This window comes from Mustela lutreola, chromosome 3 (genome assembly GCF_030435805.1).
Source record: "Mustela lutreola isolate mMusLut2 chromosome 3, mMusLut2.pri, whole genome shotgun sequence".
In the NCBI taxonomy this organism is placed as follows: Eukaryota; Metazoa; Chordata; class Mammalia; order Carnivora; family Mustelidae; genus Mustela; species Mustela lutreola.
This window is the reverse complement of record NC_081292.1, coordinates 148,932,338-148,945,041: the sequence shown is the minus strand read 5'-3', so window position 1 is coordinate 148,945,041 and position 12,704 is coordinate 148,932,338. Positions and strand designations below refer to the sequence as shown.

Below are 12,704 nucleotides of genomic sequence, written 5' to 3'. Positions count from 1 at the left end.
TTGTAATCAGTAATAATAATCGGGACTTTGGAGTCTCTTTTGAGACAAACATGAAAAAAAAAAATCCAAGGACTTATTCTCTTTGTGTAAGTGTATATTTGTATGAGTGTATGTGTGTGCATGTGTATGTATATAGAGTATCATGTACATACATAGATCTCCAAATGAGCTGGATAAATTAATCAGTGTCCCTGAGCTCTCTTCCTTATATATGCAATGAAGCGATTAGACTAAATGATCTGCATTTTTAAGAGGTAATGCTTTCTAGGAATTACGCCAATGATTTGTATAGAAGATATAATGTTGCCAGAAAACAGTGCCCAAGATAGGCACTGGGGAAATTCTTGCACTTTCCCTGTTGTGTCATTGCTGAAACCAGTTTGGCGGCTCTTTTGGAAGTGCATTCAGAGGTGGTCGCCCACTACGTGAACTCCCTCCAGACCTTCGGTCTGATGAAAGGGTGACTGAGGCTGCTGGTAACACCAGTTTGGGCAGAGGGCAAATCTGGTTGGAAAATAGCAGCTTTCCCCTGACCTGGTCCTGGAGGCAGACCCCAGGCGGTGCCGTGTCGTGCCGTAGGCATGAAGGATCCGTGACAATGACATACCAAACTGGAATGTCTGCAAGGGTGGGGGATCAGCTGCAGGCATCACTCACACAGGGCTGCCCTCTTTCCGGCTGGGACCTCGGGATCCCTCTGGCATTGAGCACCATGTTGGGCCCGTACCCTGGGTATGGTTAAGTGCCCGGTGGTTGACGGGACCAGGTCCATAGCGACAGCCAGGTCGCTGTACATACATTTTCTCCTTTTACACTGTCAACAATCTCCTTTTTAGGCCCATTTCAAATGTTAGGAAGGAAAGACTTCAAGAACTTAAGCAGCTTGTCTGTCCCAAATCCCACCGTTGGGATTTGGGACACTAGCAAGTGGCAGAGGACGAAAGCCAGGCTGACTCCAGTGCCCGCTGTGCTCTCCTGCCTCCCCCTTCTCGGCCATAATTGGAGGCAAGTGAGAAGGGCACAAGGCATTTGGTTCTCTACCTGATTTAACTAGCAATCATGAAGACTCTCCATTAAATAATATTGATCTGAGCCATCATGTTCTCCTGAATAGCACTGTCTGCCTGGAAAATAAAGTTAGGGGATCGTAAATGGTTCAAAACCTTGCCCATCAATATTTTCACCATGTGAAAATAACATGCATTTCAAGCTGTTATTTTTACTTTGTATTTTCCAAATGTCTGAAAGGGCAGCATATCTTCTAGAATACTCTTTTCTACGTGTCTCAGCTGTCCATGTGGGTTTTCCTGGCATGCATTATTGTTCCTTCTTTCTCCTATATGCCTTCAGTTAGGGCAATTCTGCCACCCACGGAAGTTCAGTTCTAAAAAGCTAATAGCTTTGGCAAAAGAGCAGAGGGGTTATTATTATTTTTTTTTTTTTCACGTTAGTGTGGAGAAAAGGGAACAGAACAGGTTCTTCCCAGATGCCTGATTTCCAGTCAGCCTGCTGCATGAATCCCTGGTTGAACACATTTATGCCATCCTGTGCCTGAGGAGAAAACCACCACTCCCGCCTGCGTCGCTATGGTAACCGATGCTCCGCAGGCAGTGGCAGTTTCATTTAACATAACTGGCTTTTAGAACTTGAGGGGAAAGTATGCTTTCATGTAAGAGAAAGGGAAAGGCGAGTGGTTTAATTAATGTGTCTCAATTTAACATAGGGATACAGGTCACTTCCACTGTTTGACCGTAGCGTGTGTAACTCCGTTTTATATCTGTATCAGATCTAAGGCATCAAAGGATGGACTATGTCTCTCATCATGTGTGAAGTGTACAAAGTGGGCCGAAAAGCAGGGACGGGTTGTGTTGGACCCTTTGCAAAAGGTTTTTCACTTTATAAAACCATCTCGGCTTGAGAGTGTATAGAAGAATTGTTTCCTCTTCTCGCATCCACAAAGGAGGCCTGAGAGATGGGTTGCTAGGCAACCTCACACCGAAGACTGGGGTGCTTTGAAATTAACATAGCTGACCTCCCCGTCAGCTCTGCAGCTCTGCTATTCAAAACCATTTTGTGAGGCCGTAGGACTCAAGAGAATAGCTATAAAATGTAAATACGAAAATAAAGACCAAGGGAAATACATCTAACTTTTTTTCCAGCAGAGACGAGGATTCTCTCAATGAACAAGGCAACAGCATGAAAGGGCAGGTTGAGGGGAGAATGGTGTTAGTGGCTATAAATCTAGAAACTGGTATCTTGAATAATCTAGGAAGCAAATTTTCCTATAATTTTAGAGATATTTATAACCGCCATGTAAACTATGACAGCAAAGGGTCTGAAAATACGTGAAGGCAAACAGAAATCAGTTTATGCTAATAAGATCAGCTACATATTTTTAACAAAACGCTCAACTCTCGGTCCTCAGCACGTGATGTTTTGCTTAAGCTCCAGAGTCTCCTATTCTCCTTCCTGCCACCACATCATTAATATGACACTGGCTGGTGTAGGAAGGGAGGGCATTTATTTTGCAAGGAAATGAATATTTGGAGGGAGATTGCAAAGCTGGTTTCTGGAGCAAAGCATACACTCTTGTCAGCAGTAAATTATTTAGTTTGACTTTTAAGATACCTCATACCACTGCAAAATGTTTATGGCAACACTTTAGGATAGGTTGTTAAATTTATCAACATTAAAATCAATCAAAATTGGTGCTGCTAAGGAAGGTGGGGGACAGCAAACAAATCTTGAGGTCTTTTAGTGGGCTTTTTTTTTGTCCTGAGTGTTGGGTGAAGCAATTCTGAAACTATTTTAGACGGATTATAGGATTGGAGAAATGAACAAATATGCTGAGGTGGTTAGGACTCGGGGTCTCACTGTGGAAGAAGGGAGATACAAATGAAGACTGGCGGAAAGCAAGAAAGAACCCAAGGTGATAAATCGGAATTGGAGAAATGGATGTAGTTCTGTGATTTCTAAAATGTGTGTATGTGTGCATGTGTGTGTGTGCACACGTATGTGAATCTGTGTGTACCTGTGCACACGCATGCATGCTTTTTGCTTGCTTAAAGTGTCTACATTTCTTTTTAAAAGATTTATTTATTTTTTTATTTGAGAAAGAGAGAGAGTGAATGAGGGGAGAGGGAGGGAATCTCAAACAGACATTCTGCTGAGGCAGAGCCTGACCCTGAGATTGTGACCTGAGCTGGAACCGAGTCAGATACTTCACTGTGTCCCTCAGGCACCCCTCCGTGTTTAGAAGCAATTCACCCGAGTAGCAATGAGCACTTTAGCAGTAAGAGCTTCTTCTCCAACACCATCCCCTCACTAAAGGGAACCAGGGCTCCTTGGAGAGACTGCTGATTGCAGGGCTAGGGAAAGGTCATTAGAATTCAACCCAAGACATTTTGTTGTACTAAAAAGTAGGGAAGTGCTCAAAAAGAAAAAAAAAAGTATGATGGGGGCTGTCACAAGGTCACAGGAGCCAGCTTAACGCAGTTCCTGCTGGCCACATCTGAAACAATTTGAGTACCAAAATGAGGACATTAATGACATGAGTCATAGGGGGATTCATAAATCCATAATGATTAATTCATAAAAAGTAAAAAATAGGTAAAAAGGGGAAGGGCTCTTGCGTACAGTAAAATGCTGAGGGCTGACTGGTTGGTACATGTGAATGTGTTGATGACGGACTAGACAGTCTTTTATAACCATCATGGTAATGAAGAGATCAGGCAAGAATCAGCCTAATCAAGGGGCTATTTTTGAAGAAGAGTAGACTCTGTATCATCTAAAAGTATCTCCTCACAGATTGGTTACTAGTTACAAGGGAAAAAACTAACAACTCCAGAGTGGGAAAACTTGCCTGGGTAATCAAAATTAATGTTACTAACCAGGACAGATGGACACTGTGTGCTTCCAGAGGATACCCTAAGGACAAGGCTTTACTTATATAGTATTATGGTCAGGTATGCACAATGTAAATCTAATCATGAAGAGATATCAGACAATTCCCAAAGGAGGAACAACTCTACAGTAAAGCAAAGGGCTTAATGACTGTATCCTTCAGACATGGCTATGTTACAAAAGACAGAGGAAGGCTGTGGGAATTGACCCAGTTCTAAACAAGCCTAAAGAGACATGACAAGCAATGCAGTCCCTGATCCCAGAGTGGAACTAGACTGGAGGAAAAGGATGCTGTGGGATAAAGGGCATTATGGGACCAACTGGCAGTAGCGTGGGAGATTAAAAGTATTGTATCGGTGTTAAATTTACTCACACTCACAACGGTACTGTGATTGGAGGAGATACCCGTTCTTGGGAAATAAACAACAAAGTGCTTAGGACAGGCGCAGGTATAATATATGCGACTTACTCTCAAAATGCTCAGAAAACAAAATCCTAGATATGGGTATGAGTATGTAAGTATGTGTGCATAAACATATATGTAAACATACACAACCACACAGGGAAGGCACACAGAATGGAGACTTAAGGGAAGACAATGGCAATATTTTATATCTGGGAAAACAGCAGGGAGTAGCCTTTGTACTTTTCTTATTCATGCAACTTCAGTAAGTCTGAAAAGATTTCCAAATGAAAAGTTAAAGTCAACCAAAAAAGAAAAAAAAAATCTCTTTTTGTGAAAACAAAAACAATTTATACTGGAACTAAAATCATGAATATTTGACATTCTAAGAAATCTATGAAAACAACAATAACCCAACACATACAAAAACATAGGACAAGATAACTTAGAGTTATGTGTTTTGCACAGAGAAGGGCTAGCAGGATCCAGACACACCCCGTTTGTAACATTTCTTCCTCTTGCCTCTTTGTGGGGCATATGGTCAATCATTTTAACTTTACTCTTGGGTGTTCTCAAAATCCTGGACTTTCCCAACTCCTAAATTCGCCTCTAAATGTCCTCTGCTATTTGTGACTTAAGTCAATGTGAAAAATTGGCCAGACATTTTTCAAGAAACTATATGCAGGGGAGAAGTTTTTATTCATTAACTAGAACAATTTCAAATATTTAACTTAAACTGTTTGAAAAGAGCATTTATATAACTGCTTAGCATTTTAGCACATTTTTTTTTCCTTCAAAGTTTATAAACTTAGTGTGTTTTTCAAAGAAAGTTTAATCTCTAACTGGGGAGCAGGAGCTTTTAGCCTGACCCATTATAAGTGAGGATACTACTGACTACTTACTTCCCAGCTCTGTTTGATTCAAAAAAAAATTTTTTTTAATCTTCTTACATCATTTACCCATTAAAAATAAAAGTAGCCTGCCTTTGGCGGAAACTGAAATAGTAATTACCTTCTTAAAATATCCCCCCCCCCTTTTTTAAAAACAGAATTTCTTTCATGTTGCCAAAACAATTTGTTTGAAGAAAGATAAAAATAACATGCACACTATTTGAAAACAGTTTGGTTTAAAGATTGCCATAGCTTCTAAGGTTATACCACTCGGAAGGAAGACATTTAGAACCTGCTCATTACTCGGCTTTCATTTATGGGATCAAATTGCTTTTGTGGGCATGGTGCCAGATTCATTTATGTGCACTGTAAGGCAGATTGTAGAGTGAAGCATTTTTCTAGGAAACATCTGGCCCTTAAGAAGAGTATTCAAAGGTGGGTAGCACTTTTTTCTGCCCATAACTATGATTTATTATGTTACAGTAACCCCCCTCTAATCTGGCAGACAGACTCCCAGCAACCACAACCAGGAACCTGGAAGTAACTGAAAAATACTTCAGAGCCCAAGGAAAACAGAGGCCCCCAAATTCCACACATATGAAGGAGTGGTACTGCATTTAGGTCAAAGTCCACTTTATTTATTACAAAAGTATTGGAGCCATTTAGCATAAGGGCTCCTGAGGCCGCCTTTATATGCCAGACTTTTTTCCTGCACTTACTTGGTTCTGACATTATCCTTACAAAAATCACACATCCCTGCAAACTCAAATTCTTCTAAATGCCCCCAGAACCTCACCCTTTTCCTATTCCAGTTTTTCCCTCTTCTCTTTCTTGTATTTTCAAAATCGGTTGGCTTTAAATATTCTGTAACTATTTCAAGATGCTCAATTAGCTCCTATCTTAGAAAACAGAAAAACAAAGCAAGACCCTTGTGGGATGGCTCTGCAGGCAGCATGCACCCACACCCTTACCCTCAGCTCTGTATCTAAACATTTTCCTATGCCGACTGCTGTCTGTGGTCCCTCACCTTCCATTCACAGGGCTGTTACTGACCCACAAGGAATCCTTGTTCAGATTAGAAGAGGGGGGTCCTCTTCCTCTAAGGGTGGGAGGGGGATTGATTGTAGGGCATATCTGGGCACTGGATTTCACCTGCCACCCACTCCTGCCTCAGCTGGGTCACAAACTACACAACCACGCTTTGGCGCCCAGTGTGATTTCAGTTATTTCTACTGGTTTCTTATTAAATTTGGTGGGGTCATCACTAAAACTCTATTAGAATATGAGCTAAAAATGCAGAGAACTGGCTTTGCTTTCAACTTTTCTGTAGTTGCAAGATTGTGCTCTTAACCAGTTTTGACAAGCAAAACTTCTAGCCTCCTTGGTAACCCCATGTTTTCCTATTATCATGGCTATTACCACTTCTGTTAACATTTCCCAGCAGTCTTCTTCTATCTTCCACATCCTGAATCTTTTCCTCTGACAAGTGAAATAAACCAGATTACATTTTGCATAAACAATTAGTAGTAAAGTGTGGGTGTTAAGTTGAAAGAATGTTAGCTTTTTATTTTTTCCTACTCATCTTTGCTCAGTTAAACAACTTTAAACAGTCAGCAAAAAGCAAGTTTTGAGAATGTTATTCTTTAAAAAAATTATACATATATATGTATTTAATGTATATGTTCATTGCAGTTAACTTGTAAAATAAGTAAATTTCTGATTATTTCAGCACTCAGATATAACAAGTTAAAAATTGGGTTAATTTCTTTTTTTTTTTTTTCTTTGTTAAAGATTTATTTATTTGAGTGAGAGCATAAGTGGGGTGGGTTGGGGACAGAGGGAAAGGGAGAGGCAGAGTCCCAACTAAGCAGGGAGCCTGACATGGGGCGCTCGACCCCAGGATCCTGGGATCATGACTTGAGCCGAAGGCAGAAGCTTAACCAACTGAGCCACCCAAGTGCCCCACCCCCGCAAATTGGGTTAGTTTCATTTGGTTTTGTATGTATTTCTATCTACCTATCTATTTTTCTGCGTTAATATTTTATATGGAGTTATGTTTCCTGCTATTTTGCTTATTATTTTTTGAAATTTTGGCAGTTAAAAATCTTTGAAAAGTTTTAAAAAACACATAAAAACATCTTTGAAAATAGTTTTTGATGACCACATAGTATTCCATTTTGGGGTAAAGTATAATGTATTTGACTACTTCTTTTACATTGAATGTTTTGGTAACAATAAAAAACGACATTTTTGCTGTTATTCTTTAACGAAAAACTTGGAGAAATTTCTGAATACCTCCTATGAAAAACTTCTCTAAGTGCGATTACTTCAGACTGCCAAAATGCCCTTTAGGAAGGCTGACTACACTGTGCCAGCAGAGTGTGAACGTGCTAGCTTTCTTGCAACTTTGCCAATCTTTCATTTATTACTTTATCAGCACTAGCACTGCTGTTTAATCCTATTATAAGGCTAGTCACTCGTCTCCAATCCCAAACCAGAAGTTGCTGTCAGTCTTAATTGGCCATTTGGTTTCCACAGTGACTCTACTAGCTACTTGGACTGTAATGCAAAATTCAATGGAGTTTCCTCCGCTGTGCATGCAGGAAACCCTTCCAGAATTGCTCTGGGTTCTTGACTTCTAGGGAAGAGTATTTCTTCTTGGGATCCAGTTCATCATACTTGCTAGCTTAAGGTCAAAGGGCATTAAATGAATAACTGCTTCCTTACCATGAGGGGATGGTATTCTGATCCCAGATGGATAGAAAATTGGCATGTTGTGCTCCTCTGCTCTCTGCTCCTATGTTCTCCTCAGCGCAGTCCCCGGACTCTCATTTTACTGGATTCCGTCAGCAGTCCAGGGCAGTCTGAGTTCCCGCTTTCCTGGACGTATGATCTTGGGTATGTCACATAAGGCTTCATCATAAACCATGCCTCCCTCAGTGAACAGGAAACATCAGAGGCTGACTGAGTGCTAAACAGAGTTTTCAAAGGGTGACATGCTATAGCATGACAGGCTGGCTACTTTACACTCTGGGGCTGGACATGGACATGGCCTCTGAGGAGGGGACAATAAACTGATACCTGAAAGAAAGAAAGAAAGAATAAGCCTAGAGTGGGAAGCTTGGAGACTGGAAGCAGGGTAAGGGAGAGGAGAGCAGGGAGAGTCCCAGGTTAGAGGGGCTAGAACAAAGGCAGAGACGGATGCAAAGAGATTCTGCAAGTAAAGGGTCCAGCAGTGTTTGGTGGGGGGAAGAAGGGGTCGAGTGGGGAGGAGGGTGAGCATGAATGAGAACCCAGCATCCCGTATGGCTGAGCATTCTTGGGGAGCCCACTTGTCCTCTTTCTCTCGCCTTGGACTTCATTATTTTCTCTTCAGTGGAGGTTTTTCTCAGTTGCAGTTACTACTTGGCCCTATTCCACTTTAAATAAACCAGGAGAGCCACTATCCATGAAGAGCCTAAGTGAGTCAGATTCATTATTAGGTTTTATGTATGTTCTCTCATTTAATCCTTACAACCACCTGAGGCAGGTTATCCTTAAATGCTTCTTTATGGATGAGAAAACAAAAGCTCAGAGAACCTACATAACTTGAGAAAGGTTAAACATCTAGCAAGTGGTAGAGCCAAATTCAAATCCACATACTTAACTGCTACACTACACTACTCCACAACCAGACTTCCCTTCGGTAAGTCTGTAATTTCACATTTGTAAGAACTGCTCATTCCACTCAGTCGATCTTGTTCCTCATTACTTGGCTATCTCTGTGACAGAACACTTAGTTTCTTCTGTTAGCCAGATGTAGACAAGAGAATTTTTTCTTATAGACACAATCTCTGACTGATGCAAAATATCTTAATATAGGAAACAGGGCATGAGCTTTGAAGTTGTCTGGGTCAATATGGCATCCAGATTCTGACACTTTCTCAGTGACCTTGGGCAAATCATTTAGTTGAAATTCCATCCTCCTCATCTGAAAAATAAGAGTATTATTTCTCTGGAGAGTTGAGTGTGAATTAAAAGACATAAAAGACATAATGTAAGTAAATTTCCTAGAATAGTACCTCACAAATGGCAGCTGCAAAATAGTGGTTGCTAAAGAAACAAAACAAACTCCCCATTTTACAGATAGGAAGACTGATTTGGCAGTGTCTTGCTGGAAGAAGAGATGTCCTACTTTCTCTATCCAATTGCCAGGACTCTAGCATTCCATTCCAGATGCAAATGCACTGGAACTACTTAAGATGCTCTTATATAATATCCTTAACAATATCCATTCAGGCTGAATTGCAAAGAAAGAGCTAACCTGCTGCAGTTCCAGAATTATAAACAGGGATAATGATACCTATATTCTAGGGTCCTGGTGACCAACTATAATAAGACATGTGAAAGTGTTCTAGCAGATATGAAATCTTCATAAATGCTCTTAAATATTTTCATGAAATGCTATAAATAAGGTAGGTGAAAGAGAAGAATGATTAGAATTTTATGATGTACAAAGGGAATTAAAAGGACTTTGGAAAACTGCAGAAGTAGTCAAAAACAAGAGAATATAGCTCAAAAAAAATAGGACACTTAAAAGCAACAGGCAACTTAAAAATACTCTATTTATTGGAAATGTAAATGAAACAGTAGACCCTGTTTATGGTATTTTTAAAGACAATGGGAAAAGATGTATACAACAAGTCCGAAATAATGCTAAAACTTGAGTTAATTAAGATTAGGTTAATTTTAACCCAAAAGGCTGAGAACCGCTAAGCCAGAGGGTGGTAGGCATGGTAAGGGAGGCAGCTGCTTTCACAGGGTATGCCTGGTGGGTCCCTGCTGACCAGAACTATTCTGTCACCATTCCCTGCCAGATGTTACAGTATCTAAAGTGACATCAAGATAACTAGTCTTCAGGCTAAGGTGAATTATTGCTACAAGAGTTTACCTATTCTAACAGATTTCACATCCAGATTATTTCTTAAGATCACACTGGCACTGAAAGCAGAAAGAATGAGTTCAACAAAGGGAATGGAAGCTCACATTCTTTACATTTTTCCAAAAAGATTTTTCTAGGAATGTCACATATTCTAAGTACTCATTAACAGTGCAAATTGTTTAGGGGGCTTACCCTGTATTTGCAAAACTTACCATGTCTTTTGAGTTCTAAGAACAATACAAACCATAAATTTATAAACTTTTTATTAAAATATACTTTTTCTTTTCATAAATTATTTACAAGAAAATTTTCTCAATCCTTTGAAACAACAGAGAATGTTACAAAAAAAATTTAACAAAGAACAACAGCATATTAAATATATTTCCTGAAATGAACAACTTAATATTCCTTAGAAAAGATATAGGATATTTAATTACCTCATATTTAACAAAAGATTCTTTATAGAAATGGGTTAATCTTTACCACTGAGACACCAAATATGTTCTGAATCAAGACAATCAGATAAACCAGCTCCCACTGCCTTTCTCCATCGGAAACCCAACCATTTGACTTAGCATTTCTCTCTATATACAATAGCAGCCTCTGCTGGAGAAAGAAAAGTATGCTTCTGTTACAAAGTTTTAGCTCAAATCTATTCTGAACTATAAGAACTTATTCCTTTCATTTCTTGCATAACCAACAAATGAAATTAGAATACTTTTCAAGGCCTCAAAGATGTACGGGCCTTATCAAGTATATCCTTCCTGATTTTTGGATAAGTTGGATGTGCTTCAAGAACCTGCAAAAACAGAAACAAAAACAAAAAACAAAACAAAAGCATGAGAACTTGTAATTGATTACTGAAAACTGAAGAGCTATAAAACTTACTGGAAATGAGCATTACAGTTGAGATTTCATTGTATTAATATTACAAAGATAAACAACATTTCTTAAAGGTGACATCTGAAATGTGACATAACTCATAGAAAACAGTAATTAGATGACAACAATAGAATCCAAATACATGTGAGAAATACAACAAATATAATTACTTCCTTAATAATCAGTTGCAAAAAACAAGTATGCATCGATGATTTTAAATATTTAGAAAATTAGCTAGTCATATGATACTTGAAAGAACCCTTACAGAGTTATTTTTCACCAGGAGTACACATCAGATTTACCTGGAGGGATTTTGGAAACATACAAATTTCTAGGTCTACTGAGTCTGTGAGTGAGGAGATAGACATTTTTAAAAGAATTCCACAAATGATTCTAATATATAACATTACGTTAATGCAAAACCTTAACCTTAATGTGAAATACTGCCCCACAGAGAGCTTCAGTAATCAATAGCAATCACCGAAGCCAAGTATTCACTATAATGATGCTGATACAGCACTCTGGGAAAGGAGACATTACATAATTCTTTTCTTAGGAGCTTTTCTTGGAGCTCCTAACAATATTCAATATAATGCCCTGTCTGGAATAATGGGGCAATGCCTTATATATCAATGAGACAACATATATATTAAAAAACTACGAATTCTAGAAGTGCAACTTAAATATTTGCACTTTAGCAAGGGACCATGTAGTTAGGGATCTTACAGAAATGTAATCAAATGGGTTCTAAATAACAGAAATAATTCTTATCTCTAATTTATAAATCTGAATTCTCTACCAACCAGACTTGGACATATTCACAAGAACTTCATTCAGAACAGTGGCCTGGAGAATCAGTAGTTTCATTTCACATGCTTCTCCTCTACCTTCTGTCTTTAACGTGACAGAAACATTTTATTACTGGAACCCCAATTAAAAACATGTATGATTTAAGTAGACTTGGTCATTTTCTAAACTGGAAAGGTGGTAATCTCTTCTAGATGTATTCGATGAGTTAACCAACTCATGTTCATGTACATCTTGAGACGAACTAAAAGTAGGACATTCAGCAGCTGAAAAATTTAAAGAAATCTAATCTGGAGTTTTACCTGGTGACACACGTCAATGGCATCCACATATCTTTTTGCTTTTAAGTAATTAAATGCCAGTTTGTATCCTGTTAAGACAAAAAACAAAACAAAACAAAACAAAAAAAACCATAATGATCAGTACTATGTACAGAGCACACCACTAGCACTACCTTTTTTGCCGCCTCCTTTGTTTGCTTACTCACTGTGGAGAAGCCTAAACGAAGGCTGGTGAACACACTAGGAGAGGGAAATGAGGGGCTGATGGAAGGTGGAGCCACATGAAGGTAGAACAGGTACAAAGGAAAATGGAGCCGGAAAAAGGACTGCAGTGAATATCCTGGTGGGTGAGAAGACTGCCATCCTGCGAGAGTAGCTTTTGTAACTTACTAACACTGTCCCATTTATTTCCGATTATAGTAGACTCATCGCTGGACAGTGAAGGATACCACAGCTACCCATTTATACAGCATGGATTTATTTAGCTCTTAACATGTGAGTCACACTCTTCCTGCAGGCAGGGGGTTTACACTCTATTAGGAAATAAAGGAGGTTATTTAAATAATTGCATGAGTAAATTGCCACTTCCAAAAGTGAGACAAATGGTATGCAAGAAA

General features: G+C 39.2%; 1 protein-coding gene across 1 annotated transcript in view; it reads right to left on the bottom strand.

The window, feature by feature from the left end:
* Positions 1 to 9,782: 9,782 nt before the first annotated feature.
* The window catches only part of TTC21B (tetratricopeptide repeat domain 21B), a 77,779-nt gene continuing 74,857 nt past the window's right edge, over positions 9,783 to 12,704 (bottom strand). The window contains exons 28-29 of the mRNA XM_059167131.1: positions 12,109 to 12,176; positions 9,783 to 10,916 (exon numbers count right to left, since the gene is read on the bottom strand). Coding sequence (XP_059023114.1) covers positions 10,839 to 10,916; positions 12,109 to 12,176 — 146 coding nt within the window. The 3' untranslated portion in view covers positions 9,783 to 10,838. The remainder of the gene's footprint in view (positions 10,917 to 12,108; positions 12,177 to 12,704) is intronic.